The following is a 14,286-nucleotide window of genomic DNA, read 5'->3' on the forward strand; positions in this document are numbered from 1 at the left end:
TGAAAATTTTGGTCATAATCAGAGCATGTTTGGATTGGTAATTAGCGCCCAGTGCGGGTTTTTGAAGTCTCTTGGTGCTTAAGAGGCCATGGAAAATCCGGGCCTTCCCCATACCATCGTACCCAAACATGCTCCGATGGGGACCAAACTTTGCAAGCATGTGGGGGTGGGTCCCCCCCACATGCTTGCAAAGTTTGGTCATAATCAGAGCATGTTTGGATTGGTAATTAGCGCCCAGTGCGGGTTTTTGAAGTCTCTTGGTGCTTAAGAGGCCATGGAAAATCCGGGCCTTCCCCATACCATCGTACCCAAACATGCTCCGATGGGGACCAAACTTTGCAAGCATGGAGGGGGCACCCACCCCCACATGCTTGCAAAGTTTGGTCACAATCAGAGCATGTTTGGATTGGTAAATAGCGCCCAGTGCAGGTTTTTGAAGTCTCTTGGTGGTTAAGAGGCCATGGAAAATCCGGGCCTTCCCCATACCATCGTACCCAAACATGCTCTGATGGGGACCAAACTTTGCAAGCATGTGAGGGTGGGACCCCCCCACATGCTTGCAAAGTTTGGTCATAATCAGAGCATGTTTGGATTGGTAATTAGTGCCCAATGCGGGTTTTTGAAGTCTCTTGGTGCTTAAGAGGCCATGGAAAATCCGGGCCTTCCCCATACCATCGTACCCAAACATGCTCCGATGGGGACCAAACTTTGCAAGCATGGGGGGGGGGGCACCCACCCCCACATGCTTGCAAAGTTTGGTCACAATCAGAGCATGTTTGGATTGGTAATTAGCGCCCAGTGCGGGTTTTTGAAGTCTCTTGGTGCTTAAGAGGCCATGGAAAATCCGGGCCTTCCCCATACCATCGTACCCAAACATGCTCCGATGGGGACCAAACTTTGCAAGCATGTGGGGGTGGGTCCCCCCCACATGCTTGCAAAGTTTGGTCACAATCAGAGCATGTTTGGATTGGTAATTAGCGCCTAGTGCGGGTTTTTGAAGTCTCTTGGTGCTTAAGAGGCCATGGAAAACCGGGCCTCTTGGTGGTTAAGAGGTCACGGAAAATCCTGGCCTTCCCCATACCATTATACCTAAACATGCGCGGATGGGGACCAAACTTTGCAAGCATGTGGGGGGTCCACCCCCACATGCTTGCAAACTTTGGTCACAATCGGAGCATGTTTGGATTAGAAATTAGCGCCTAGTGTGGATTTTTCAAGTCTTGGTGTGCTTAAGAGGCCATGGAAAATCCGGGACTTCCCCATACCGTCATATCCAAACATGCTCTAAAGGGGACCAAACTTTTCAAGCATGTGGGGGGGAGGGGGGGCACCCCCACATGCTTGCAAAGTTTGGTCACAATCGGAGCATGTTTGGATTGGTAATTAACGCCCAGTGCAGATTTTTCAAGTCTCTTGGTGCTTAATAGGCCATGGAAAATCTAGGCCTTCCCCATACCATCGTACCCAAACATGCTCCGATGGGGACCAAACTTTGCAAGCATGTGGGGGTGGTCCCCTCCAACATGCTTGCAAAGTTTGGTCATGATTAGAGCATGTTCGCGTTAGTAATTAGCGCCCAGTGTAGATTTTTCTAGTCTCTTGGTGCTTAAGAGGCCATGGAAAATCCGGGCCTTTCCTATACCATCATACCAAAACATGCTCCAATGGGGACCAAACTTTGCAAGCATGTGGGGGGGACACACCCCACATGCTTGCAAAGTTTGGTCACCAAGTAATTAGCACCCAGTGTGGATTTTTGAAGTCTCTTGGTTTTAAGAGGCCATGGAAAATCCGGGCCTTCCCCATACCATCGTACCCAGACATGCTTCGATGGGGACCAAACTTTTCAAGCATGTGGGGGGGGGCCTACCCCCACATGCTTGTTGCAAAGTTTGGTGATGTGAGGACCAAACTTTTCAAGCATTTGGGGGCCTACCCCCACATGCTTGAAAAGTTTGGTCATGATCGGAGCATGTTCGGGTTAGTAATTAACGCCTAGTGCTTCCAAAGTTTGGTGATTTTCAACAAACAATATGGTGATGGTGACTTTCAATAAACGATATGATAGCCAAAGTGTTAAAAAATCAAAAAACCATGAACATCAACTAAAATGAAATGATCCTCAATAATGAGAAAACTCATAGTGATATAAATATCAACTAAGTACATTAGAATGTGAGCTAACATAGCCACTCTGGGTTTTAGCCACTAACTCAAAAGATCAAGGTATTTTGAAAATGAGCTACCCCAGCTATTCTGAGATTAGTCACTCCCAAAAAATCTAAATACAATGTAAGTGAGCTAACCCAGCTAGTCTAAGTTTAGTCACTCAGCAGCACTATCTCTAGCTCTCAACTTCTCTAGAATGCTCTCATGGTCATCCACTCGAAGCCGAAAACAAGGACGAGAACTGTGTTTTTGGCTCTGTACCTCGATCAAGAGTGAGCCTGGTAGCAACCACTAGATGAGAGAACTGAAATGCCTCTAGCTCCCACTTCCACTACTGGAACTCAAGACTCCCCCGCGACGATGAAGTCGAATCTGCTGGTAGAACCAGTCTGCCACAATCATGCTATGGGCGTTAAAAGAAAACCCATGATCATCCACTGTATCCTAGTTAAGGATGCACTTTGGCTTAGTGCAACTCATCAGATAGTAGTCTACTCCCTCGCTATTTCCCTCACCAAGCAATAATAGCAAATACATCACCCTCCTGTAGTAAATCTGTCAGGTCATCATAGCTGACCATGAACGCAGGACGTGTGTGTTCATCGGACAACACTGTGGATGTGAAGGATGCTCGGGAGAGAGGAATTTCTATATCCATGCATCTGCCCATCCTCTCGAGGCACAATGTGACCAATTGCCATCCATACATGCTCCACAGAAGCATGCAAACCGTCGTGTGTAAATTGTGGGGACCGCCATGCACGTGCTCCTGATGGAATGTAAGCCCAAGGTGCCAGGTACTGTGTCACAATCATGGGAGGCTCTACGGTCAATCATGCTACCATCCACATGCCAAAAAAATCTCTTGACAATCCGAGCATCACGTTTGGGATACGATGATGCTGCACTCCCACACAAATGTTGGGAGCACCACTCGACTACATGGCCCGCATCTCTGAACTGCTCAGCATCCTGCCGCTGCAGCTCATGACGCCTCAAGGCACGTTTCACACTCTCCCTTCCTGTGACCAGTCTCAAAGAATGACCAAATCACTGGGATACTAGACTGCACATGCCACCTATAAATCCATGAAACAAAGTCTTAGTTATTGTTTTCTTTAAGATGTTCTAGTGAATTTAGTTTAATTATAAGAGAACCATAAGTACTACCCGTAGAGCCAATAGAATTGTCGACGACTTGAACTGTGCACCATAACCATCCAACCAAACCCATCGCTGGCCACGTATGATCCCACAATCTCGTAAAAAAAATTCATGGAGACGAAAACAGTGTTGCACAAAATGTGCATCATGTGAACGATCATCATCCACTGAAATGTGGACCATAATAGCAACCTGGTGAGGTAAGCAATAGAGATGATTAGGACAAAAAAAATCAAATAAGTAATATAGCTCAAACAAAAAAAAATTTATGAAATATAACCATTACCTGCTCTGAGAAGTAATACTCAGATTGTATCTCTTGAAAAGGTGTGAAGGTGTAGTTCTCTACAAATTCAATCACAGAGACGACCACACCAATAGGAAACTCTACCAGGCATGCTCGGAACTGATGATCCTGCCACTTGGCACAATGACTGTGCCGTATATAGGGATAGATCTGCTCGCTAAATGTGGCTATGAAGTGACAACGTGATGTATGTTTGTCCACGAGCTGCAACTTCTTGAACTGTCCACCACTCTGGAGCTGGTGTGTCACGTACTCATAACGTTGCCATGGCACTATCTCTTGGTCACTTGCATCAAGATCTACCATCTGTAGATGTGCAAGTGAACCACATGATGTGTGCAATTTCTCTCCACACAAGGGATCCTATGGAACTGGGCATCCTCCGTGCGTGCACACAAGAGAGTAGATGAAATCACGAGGACTACGAGGCAACTCTCTATGTCCACTAAGAGAACGGAACACATCATAAAAAAGTTTGAACTCAACATGGTAGCGACATGTGTCACGCTGACGTGAGTACCTCACAAACCAAGGCTAACACCCCTCAAATGACCTTTGCCCAATTTTAAGCTCTCGATACGATGCCACAAACTGAGAATACAACTCTGTTTGGGTCATTTCAAGAAAGCAAGCACCGTGCTGAATGAACACTCCTCTTGTCACTCTCTTACGCAAAGCTTTCTTGAAAATCGTGAGGCTCGACAATTCTCCTCCCAAAAACTTTCTATCAAGGCTCTAGTGGTTTCATCTAGTAGGCGATCATGCCTAGCTACACGACCACTACTCGCCCACAAAGCACCAACCTCATTGGCATCTAAACTTTGTCATCTAATAGACCCAACTCTAAGTGCATGTGGTGCTATGGAAAGGATGCAAGATGTGGCACTCACCTTACCCTTCATTTGGGAGCTACTTATGGCTATCACAATCGCCCGTCGAACAGCTAAAGCATCCGCAGAGTTCCTCTTCTTGTGAACTATATAGGAATGACGAACACTTTGTAGCACCGCCATGCTAGCTCTCCTCTCTCTTCGTCCAATGCTGGAAAGCGCCCTGTAGTTGGCCATGTTGGGCAGATCGATCAAAGCATCAAGCACGCATGCCTGTGATGAAGGCGTGAGGTCTTTGACATAGGAATGGAAGATTGCATGGGCACGATGATGTTCCGCTGACTTTGATAGTTCTTTCCTATCCACACGATGGGCGCCCACCAAAGGAGGGGGGTGGGTTCATGTTGTGGAAGAGAAGGGGGCTTAGGAAGGGCGGGTTCATGTGGATTATCTAAACTAAGGGGTAGTGGGGGGGGAAAGGGCGGAGGGAGAGGAAGTGGAAGAGGAGGAGCAAGGCTTGGATCATTGCCAAGGGAAGGTGCTGCTCGTTGATGTGCTCTCTACTCTCTCTTTCTCTCAAGAGCTACCCTTTTCCTCTCCTCCTCTTGAACTTGGTGGACGGGGGGGAGTCTAGTCCTATCACGTTTCTGACTCCTATGACTTTGAGAACCCATTCTCAAGGAAGCTAAGAGAGAAAAAATTATGAAGGCTCAATGACGGGATAGTACTAGAGATAAGTGTGGGATAGTACTAGAGATATGTGATTATATAGGAAAAATAGGTTATCCACTTCAAATCTCATTGGATTTCCTATCTAAGATTGATTGGATAATTAAGATAAACATAAAGATAATTAAAGATAAACTATTTTTTACTTAAAAATCAATATTATTAATAATATTTATTAACAAGTCTAAATATTTATCATTACTAGATATATAAATATATCTTTTATTTTAAAATTATAAAATTATATTTTTTTATAATGTGTCTTTTTTAAATTTAATTCAAAAGTGTATTCTACATAAAATATTTTACCAAGAAATATTAAATTTAATTTTTTTTAAACTAAATAACATAAACTTTAAAAATAATATTATTGATCTAATTCTAAAATATAATCCTTTAAAATTAGTGTTTTTAAATTCTTTTATTTAATAAGTTATATATATTTTATTATTTAAAATTTTATATTCTATTTCTCTAAATTACTAAATTAACTTTTTCAAAAATATGTTTTTGAAAAAAAATGGGGAGGTGGGAAGGAGGTGCCACGTGTCACATGCATGCATAACACGTGGCATTCTCTTGACATGTGGCACTATTATGGCTTATGTGATAATTCCATGATGTGGCATGCCATGTCACCAAGTGCGAGGTGGCGAGAAGATGTCACATCCATTCACATCATTCTTACATCCATTCAAATCATTTTTACATCTGCTCACATCATTCCTACATCCACTCACATCCATTCACATCATTCCTACATCCACTCACATCCATTCACATTATTCCTACATCCATTCACATCACCCTACATCCATTAATCATTCCTATATCCATCCACATCATCCTACATCCGTTCACGTCATTCCTACATCTATTCACATCCATTCACATCATCCTACATCCATTCATATCATTCCTACATCTATTCACATCCATTCACATCATTCTTATTTCTGATTAAGAATTATCCATGTTTTCTCGATGCATTCATATGAATATTTTCACATTCCTTCTCAAATTTCTCAAAATAAAATATGCTCAATATTCTTCTTTTTGAATAAAAGATTCATGGAATTTACAAAATCAATTATACCCATATTCACTCTTTTAGTATAAACACTAATCCATTCATCTAAATGAATCATTTCCATAATTCTCATAAATTGAATGATTCTATAAAATTTATGCATAATCTTCTTTATTTTTTTGAGTATTGAATAATGCTCAAAACTCCACTTTTAGCATAAAATTTATTTATGCATGTACATATATATAGATAAATATAACAAAAACTCCTCTTTTCTCTATTTAAATATTTATGAATAAATACTATAAAAGTATTTTTCATTAATATAACAAAAATCATTCTTTTAGCATAAAAATGTGTATGCCTAGAATATGGTGGGAATTCCTCTTTTTGCTTATTAAATTTATGCATTAAAATAAGATTTATCTTTTTTTTGAAAAATTTTACCATAGCTTCACTACAACTTCTGAGAATGTTTAATTTTCTAACTTTAAACGAATATTCATAATTGAAATACGATAAGAACTCCTCTTTTAAACTCAAATTTATTTATGTATACATAACATAATTATAATCATAATTATAATTACATCTCTTGATTATTCTTAAATATCCATTCCTCATTTCCAAAAAATTTAGCATAATCATCTTCAACCTAAAATAAATTATTATGATTTTATTAATCATAAATAAGCTTAAAGAAATTAATCATCATTTTTAACTATATTAAAATCATAAAAATATCTAATCTTTTTCTCTAGCTTGTCAAGCCTAGAGTTTTGTTTAAGATAATAGGTTTATCATTAAGAACCATCCTTCTAACAAGGATCTAACCATAAAGATGATTAATCTTTCTAAAAAGAGAGATTTAAATATAAAAATACTAATTAAGCATAAAGATTAGAAATAAACCATTTAAACATTATGAATCATTAGAAAGCTTGATTTCAAGAAAAAACCATTTAATTGAAAGCCTCCCAAGCATTAGAGGGGTTGGGAAGGAGATAACACTTGAGAAGATAAAAAAACTATTGGATTAAGGCTTACCTTTGATTCTTTAAAGAAAGAAGTGAAGCCCACAAAGAAAGCTTTGGCCACCAAGTTGGGGAGGGTAATCTCCAAGAGAGGATGGAGAATTGTGAAACTCCAAAGCTTCCAAAAGTAGAGGCAAAATAGAGAGATAATAGAATTACACTAAAATGAAGATAATACTGGCATGTAATTACACTGAAATGAAGATAATACTTGCATGTAATTACTCAAAGATGAAAATACAAAGGAATGAGGGTCTATTTATAGGTGAGGAAGGCTTCAGTTTGACCTATTTTGGATAATTTGTGGACCAGTTTGGCTCACTTTTTGATCCAGTTTACGGAGGGAGGAGAGATATAAATATCTCATTTTTTGAATTAAAAATGCAAGGCAATGATGAAAAAAAGGCGCCTCCTTCATGAGCCCTTTCCTTCCTTACTGAGGTGTCAAAAATTGATTTATTTTACTAATAAACCTTAATTTTTAAGTAATAAACCCAGTACTTGGTCAACTCTTCATCTTATGTGAGCATTTACTCATTTTTGGGGTATTTTATTTTATTCTTTGTATTTTTGTTATCCCAACACTTGGATTAATCCTATTGGCCCTTTAGAACCTTATTTGGAACTTTATCGAAAGTTTCTGAAAATGTGGACCCTTAGGCTAAGATCTCCAATACATATATTCAGTTACTTTCTAATACACATTAGAAAATTATTTTTTGAACTTCTATTTCAGGGAAATTCATCTTAGATTTTAGGAGAAATTTTGTATCCAAAAATATCTCAAATTTGTATTATCTCTCTTTATAACATTTTCACTCTCTAGGCCAAAACAAGGGAAAACAATGTTTTCTTGTACTCTGAATTGGGGGATGATTACAGAAACTAAAGGGAAGGTACTTACACCTTTATATCTCCAAAGCTCGAGGGAGGAACCTTACAGGAAGCATCCAAGAAGCTAGTCAACATTCATTCATAATCAGTTCTCCACCATAACAAACCTAAAATAAAAAATTTCATTTTCCTATAATGGGATCACAATGGTGTGGACTAGTAATCCAATTAATATCATAGCTTGCGGCCTATCCTAACACATAGTTTGGAAATACATCCTTCAATTATCTATACCCCTCCTTCAATTTCCATTATCACTTGAACAAAGGCGGAAAGTGAAGGCTAGAGATTGGCCTCTATCTTTTGTCAACTTTTATGCCAATACTAGAAAACACATAACAATTCACTTGTTTGTGAAAGGAGTGTTTTTTCAAGGTTGTAAATTTTTATTCCCCATTTCCAAGTTCTTAAAGTTTTTAGAATCAACTTGGAATTGATAAAGATGAATTGTGTTGTCACTCCAACTGTTGGCATCCCACATTTAAAAGCTCAAAAGGAAAGCTTGAATGAAAGGAGGAAACTAGATCCACACTTCAACATGACCATCTTTGTCGAGAGAACCATCTTTCTAATGAATTCAAATCCTAATTTATGCCATTTTGCTTGATTTATCTTATAGTATTTGTATAAAAATAAGAAGATATGCAACTTTGACTTGCATGAGATAGAAACATTAATCACACTTACTTTTTCTTTGTAGGATGATGAAATGCTGTAGGGAATGGCTTTTTTTTTTCTTTTGCTTCACTTTTATACAGTAAACAACTAGATTTTCCTCCCCACCACCACAACAACATGCTAAAGTTCTTCTTTTATTATTTTATTGATATATCTTCTTTTAGTCTTTCACGGATAGAGTAGCCCTCGCCTTTGAGGAGTCTTATGACAAGATGGTCACCTATAGCTTTTGCACAATAAGTGAACGGGTTTCTTTTGGTGCATACAATTGGTTTATACACAAGCTTCCTTTATAACAAAAACTCCTCTTTTCTCTATTTAAATATTTATGGGGATAAATACTATAAAAGTATTTTTCATTAATATAACAAAAATCATTCTTTTAGCATAAAAAATATCTATGCCTAGAATATGATGGGAATTTCTCTTTTTGCTTATTAAATTTATGCATAAAAATAAGATGAATATGATGGAAATTCCTCTTTTTGCTTATTAAATTTATGCATAAAAATAAGATTTATCTTTTTTCTGGAAAATTTTGCCATAGCTTCGCTGCAACTTCTGAGAATGTTTAATTTTCTAACTTTAAAAGAATATTCATAATTGAAATACGATAAGAACTCCTCTTTTAAACTAAAATATATTTATGTATACATAACATAATTATAATCATAATTACAAGCATAATTATAATTACATCTCTTGACTATTCTTAGATATCCATTCCTCATTTCCAAAAAATTTAGCATAACCATCTTCAACTTAAAATAATTTAATATGATTTTATTAATCATAAACAAGCTTAAAGAAATTAATCATCATTTTTAACTATATTAAAATTATAAAAATATCTAATCTTTTTTTCTAGCTTGTCAAGCCTAGAGTTTTGTTTAAGATAATGGGTTTATCATTAAGAGCCATCCTTCTAACAAGGATCTAACCATAAAGATGATTAATCTTTCCAAAAAGAGAGATTTAAATATAAAAATACTAATTAAGCATAAAGATTAGAATTAAACCATTTAAACGTTATGAATCATTAGAAAGTTTGATTTCAAGAAAAAACCATTTAATTGAAAGCCTCCCAAGCATTAGAGGGGTTGGGAAGGAGATAACCATTGAGAAGATGGAAAAACCATTGGATTAAAGCTTACCTTTGATTTTGGCTTGATTCTTTAAAGAAAGATGTGAAATCCACAAGGAAAGCTTTGGCCACCAAGTTGGGGAGGGTAATCTCCAAGAGAGGATGGAGAATTGTGAAACTCCAAAGCTTCCAAAAGTAGAGGCAAAATAGAGGGATAATAGAATTACACTAAAATGAAGATAATACTGGCATGTACTCAAAGATGAAAATACAAAGGAATGAGGGTCTTTTTATAGGTGAGGGAGGCCACTTACCAAGTCCAACTGGAATCTAGGGGCTTCCAGCTTCAGTTTGACCTATTTTGGATAATTTGTGGACCAGTTTGGCTCACTTTTTGATCCAGTTTGCGGAGGGAGGAGAGATATAAATATCTCAATTTTTGAATTAAAAATGCAAGGTAATGATGAAAAAAAGGCGCCTTCTTCATGAGCCCTTTCCTTCCTTACTAAGGTGTCAAAAATTGATTTATTTTACTAATAAACCTTAATTTTTAAGTAATAAACCCAGTACTTGGTCAACTCTTCATCTTATGTGAGCATTTACTCATTTTTTGGGTATTTTATTTTATTCTTTGTATTTTTGTTATCCCAACACTTGGATTAATCCTATTGGCCCTTTAGAACCTTATTTGAACCTTAATCGAAAGTTTCCGAAAATGTGGACCCTTAGGCTAAGATCTCCAATACATATATTCAGTTAATTTCTAATACACATTAGAAAATTTTTCTTTGAACTTCTGTTTCAGGGAAATTCATCTTAGATTTTAGGAGAAATTTTGTATCCAAAAATATCTCAAATTTGTATTATCTCTCTCTATAACATTTTCTCTCTCTGGGCCAAAACAAGGGAAAACAATGTTTTCTTGTACTCTGAATTGGGGGATGATTACAGAAACTAAAGGGAAGGTACTTACACCTTTATATCTTCAAATCTCGAGGGAGGAACCTTACAGGAAGCATCCAAGAAGCTAGCCAACATTCATTCATGATCAATTCTCCACCATAACAAACCTAAAATAAAAAAATTCATTTTCCTATAGTGGGATCACAATGGTGTGGACTAGTAATCCAATTAATATCGTAGCTTGCGGGCTATCCTAACACATAGTTTGGAAATACATCCTTCAATTATCTATATCCCTCCTTCAATTTCCATTATCACTTGAACAAAGGCGAAAAGTGAAGGCTAGAGATTGGCCTCTATCTTTCGTCAACTTTTATGCCAATACGAGAAAACACATAACAATTCACTTGTTTGTGAAAGGAGTGTTTCTACAAGGTTGTAAAATTTTTTTCCCCATTTCCAAGCTCTTAAAGTTTTTAGAATCAGCTTGGAATTGATAAAGATGAATTGTGTTGTCACTCCAACTGTTGGCATCCCACATTTAGAAGCTCAAAGGGAAAGCTTGAATGAAAGAAGGAAACTAGATCCACACTTCAACATGACCATCTTTGTGGAGAGAACCATCTTTCTAATGAATTCAAATCCTAATTTATGCCATTTTGCTTGATTTATCTTATAGTATTTGTATAAAAATAAGAAGATATGCAACTTTGACTTGCATGAGATAGAAACGTTAATCAAACTCACTTTTTCTTTGTAGGATGATGAAATGCCAGAGGGAATGGCTTTTTTTTTCTTTAATGAAATATTGAGAGTTATTTCAACAAATGACTAAAACACCACCTCTCCATCAAAGATATCTACTTCCAAATCATTATTATACGCATGGGAGTTACATCCAAGGGATAACTATCACAACTTGGAGATGATGATAACTCAAATTTTCGTGGCACGGCTAAGAGGCAAGTACAAAAATAACCTATAAAGTACCATCTCATCCATATACAAGCCTTGTGTACACTTAAAATGTACTAATTAGTACGCGACAAATAAAAGAGCCATCATATTGTGCTACACAACACTAAACTAAGACAAATGTGTATGGTGGTATACAAAACTAAACTAAGACAAATGTGTACTAAAGGGAAACATGTTGACTCGCAGGTGGTATATCCTTGGGCTTACATTTTTTGTGGTTGCTATACCAAGAGATACATTGTGCAAATAAAAAGAGAGGGAGGAGTCACAACAAGGAGAATCATGTGTATACTACCATGAAGACCAAGGAGATCCATGTGTACCATGCCTACACAATTGGGTACCCAAGGAAACTTTGAGCTTTCAGGAATTAATAAATATCTACTACCACATAGGTAAGAAGATGCAAAAAAAAAAGCCCAAACAAAACAACCTCTAGCGAAGATGGACTACTGAGACTCGTACCAAACAATGGTATGAGGTCATTAAGGAGTGTACATTGAATGGATTGGCAAGGAAAAACACCCACTAAGAGAAGATCAACTACGCTCACTTTGGGAACAATCCAAGTGCACCTTCTAGGTTTTGCTATGACATAAGAAGAGTTACTTAAATTTGACGTCGTCTACATCAAAGATAGATCGCTACTTCCAAGATCAGCATCATATTATTGATGGAAGTTAGATCCATTGCATATTTATGACAACTTTGGAGATAGCGACGACGACAACTCCTCAAAATTTTGTGGCATGGCTAAGAGGCAAGTATAATAGCCTTTAATGTACCACTTCATCCATATAACCCATCCTCTCACTATCTCTCTCTCCTCATTCATATATGCTTTAAACATCAGCAAAACAAATGATCATACATGTCCGTGATGTTGAACAAGCTAAGCTAGATAGACATTATCGACAAAGGCTTCCAATCATTTAAAAAGAGAAGTTGTCATACATTCCTTTATTTTTTTTTAAAAAAAACTTTTACAAGAACGGTCCCTCTACTACACATCCCCTGTAATATAAACACACATGACGACCATCACTCGACCACATACATAGCCACACAGAGAGAGAGAGAGAGAGAGAGTCTTTGAACGATTTCTCTCAGCCGGAGATCTGGACACTTCTGACGGCAGACTTGGGCTCCGGCGGGGGCACTTTGGGGACGGTGACGGTGAGCACGCCGTTCTCCATGGCCGCCTTCACCTCCTCCCCCTTGGCGTTGTCGGGGAGGCGGAACCGTCGAAGGAAGCTGCCCTGCGCCCGCTCTACGCGGTGCCACCTGTCCGAGGAGGCCGTCTCCTCCTTCTTGCGCTCGCCGCTGATCTGCAGCACGCGCCCGTCTTCCACCTGCACCTTCACGTCCTCCTTGGCCAGACCTGCAGAGCACACACACGGGGGCACACTACTTTGCTCATGCGAATATTCGAGCAGTCAATTCCGATAAAAGCGACGGAGGAGGAAGGGGGAAAGGGGCGGGGGGGGGCGATATTCTTACCAGGCAGGTTGGCCTTGAAGATGTGGGAATCCGAGGTCTCCTTCCAGTCCACCTGCGTATTAGCCACCGCAGCCACGTCCCGGGCGAAGCTGGGGTGCTCCGGGAAGCTGGCGCGCAGAGAGGAAGAGAAAGACGGGAAGGCGAGCGAATCGAAGAGCAGGGAGTCGAAGGGATCTTCGCCTGATCTGCTGCGGCCGAACAAAGAGAGGGCCATTTCTTCCTTCTACTGTACTGGTAACTGCTGTGAGGGCAGAGGAAGGCAGCAGAGAGAGAGAGAGAGAGAGAGAGAGAGTGTATATATATAACCGCTGTGAGGGGGGCGCGCGAATTGAGATGCGATGAGATGAGGAGAGTCGCTCTGTGGAGGTTTATTATAAACGTAGTAGTAGCGGAGGAGGGCGCTACTACCTGCTTCCCGAACATTCCTTTCCGAGGGTTCTAGAAGCCTCTACGTCCTACCTCTAATTTTCGCAAGGGTTCCTCCTAAGTGCTCCAAAAAAACTGGGGTTTAGTGTAAATCCAACTTCAGATTTTTGAAAATTACATTTTGAAATTTGAGTTGAAGGTAGGCGAATTTTTAAGGGTTGTGGTAGTAAAACCTTTTAATTTTCAGAATTTTCTCTTGCCCCAACTTGATGAGCAGGTCACTTTGTCAAGATTATGGTCTCAAATGAGTATATAATATTACATCCATAAATATCATTAAAAAACGTACAGTGTTGTGTCATCTTGGGCTTGGCAAGGTACATGGAATAAACAACGTCCCCTTGAGATGTACTTGAGGTTTGATATAAGTTTGGCCCCACGTATGCCAACACAATCCTCCAGGGCTTTGGTTAGCATGCATCATAAATGTAAAAAAGAGGGAGGATGTACATGAAATGAGACTTTTTGACAAAATCACAGGATATGACCCTACTAAACATTTCCACGGTGGCATGAGAAAATAATTCTACGAATTATCTTAGAGGGCCCTTTTGACGGCC

At 38.8% G+C, this 14,286-nt stretch overlaps 1 protein-coding gene across 1 annotated transcript; it reads right to left on the reverse strand.

Moving 5' to 3' along the window:
• Positions 1-12,797: 12,797 nt before the first annotated feature.
• On the reverse strand, positions 12,798-13,632 carry LOC147617740 (18.1 kDa class I heat shock protein-like). The gene is made up of 2 exons (XM_086775558.1): positions 13,301-13,632; positions 12,798-13,181 (listed from the first exon to the last, which is right to left on the reverse strand). The coding sequence occupies exons 1-2, from the start codon at positions 13,512-13,514 to the stop codon at positions 12,907-12,909; spliced, it is 489 nt and encodes a 162-aa protein (XP_086631684.1). The 5' UTR covers positions 13,515-13,632; the 3' UTR covers positions 12,798-12,906.
• Between the last annotated feature and the right edge of the window lie 654 nt (positions 13,633-14,286).

Source organism: Cibotium barometz, chromosome 36 (genome assembly GCF_041138505.1).
Source record: "Cibotium barometz isolate CiBa-2024 chromosome 36, ASM4113850v1, whole genome shotgun sequence".
In the NCBI taxonomy this organism is placed as follows: Eukaryota; Viridiplantae; Streptophyta; class Polypodiopsida; order Cyatheales; family Cibotiaceae; genus Cibotium; species Cibotium barometz.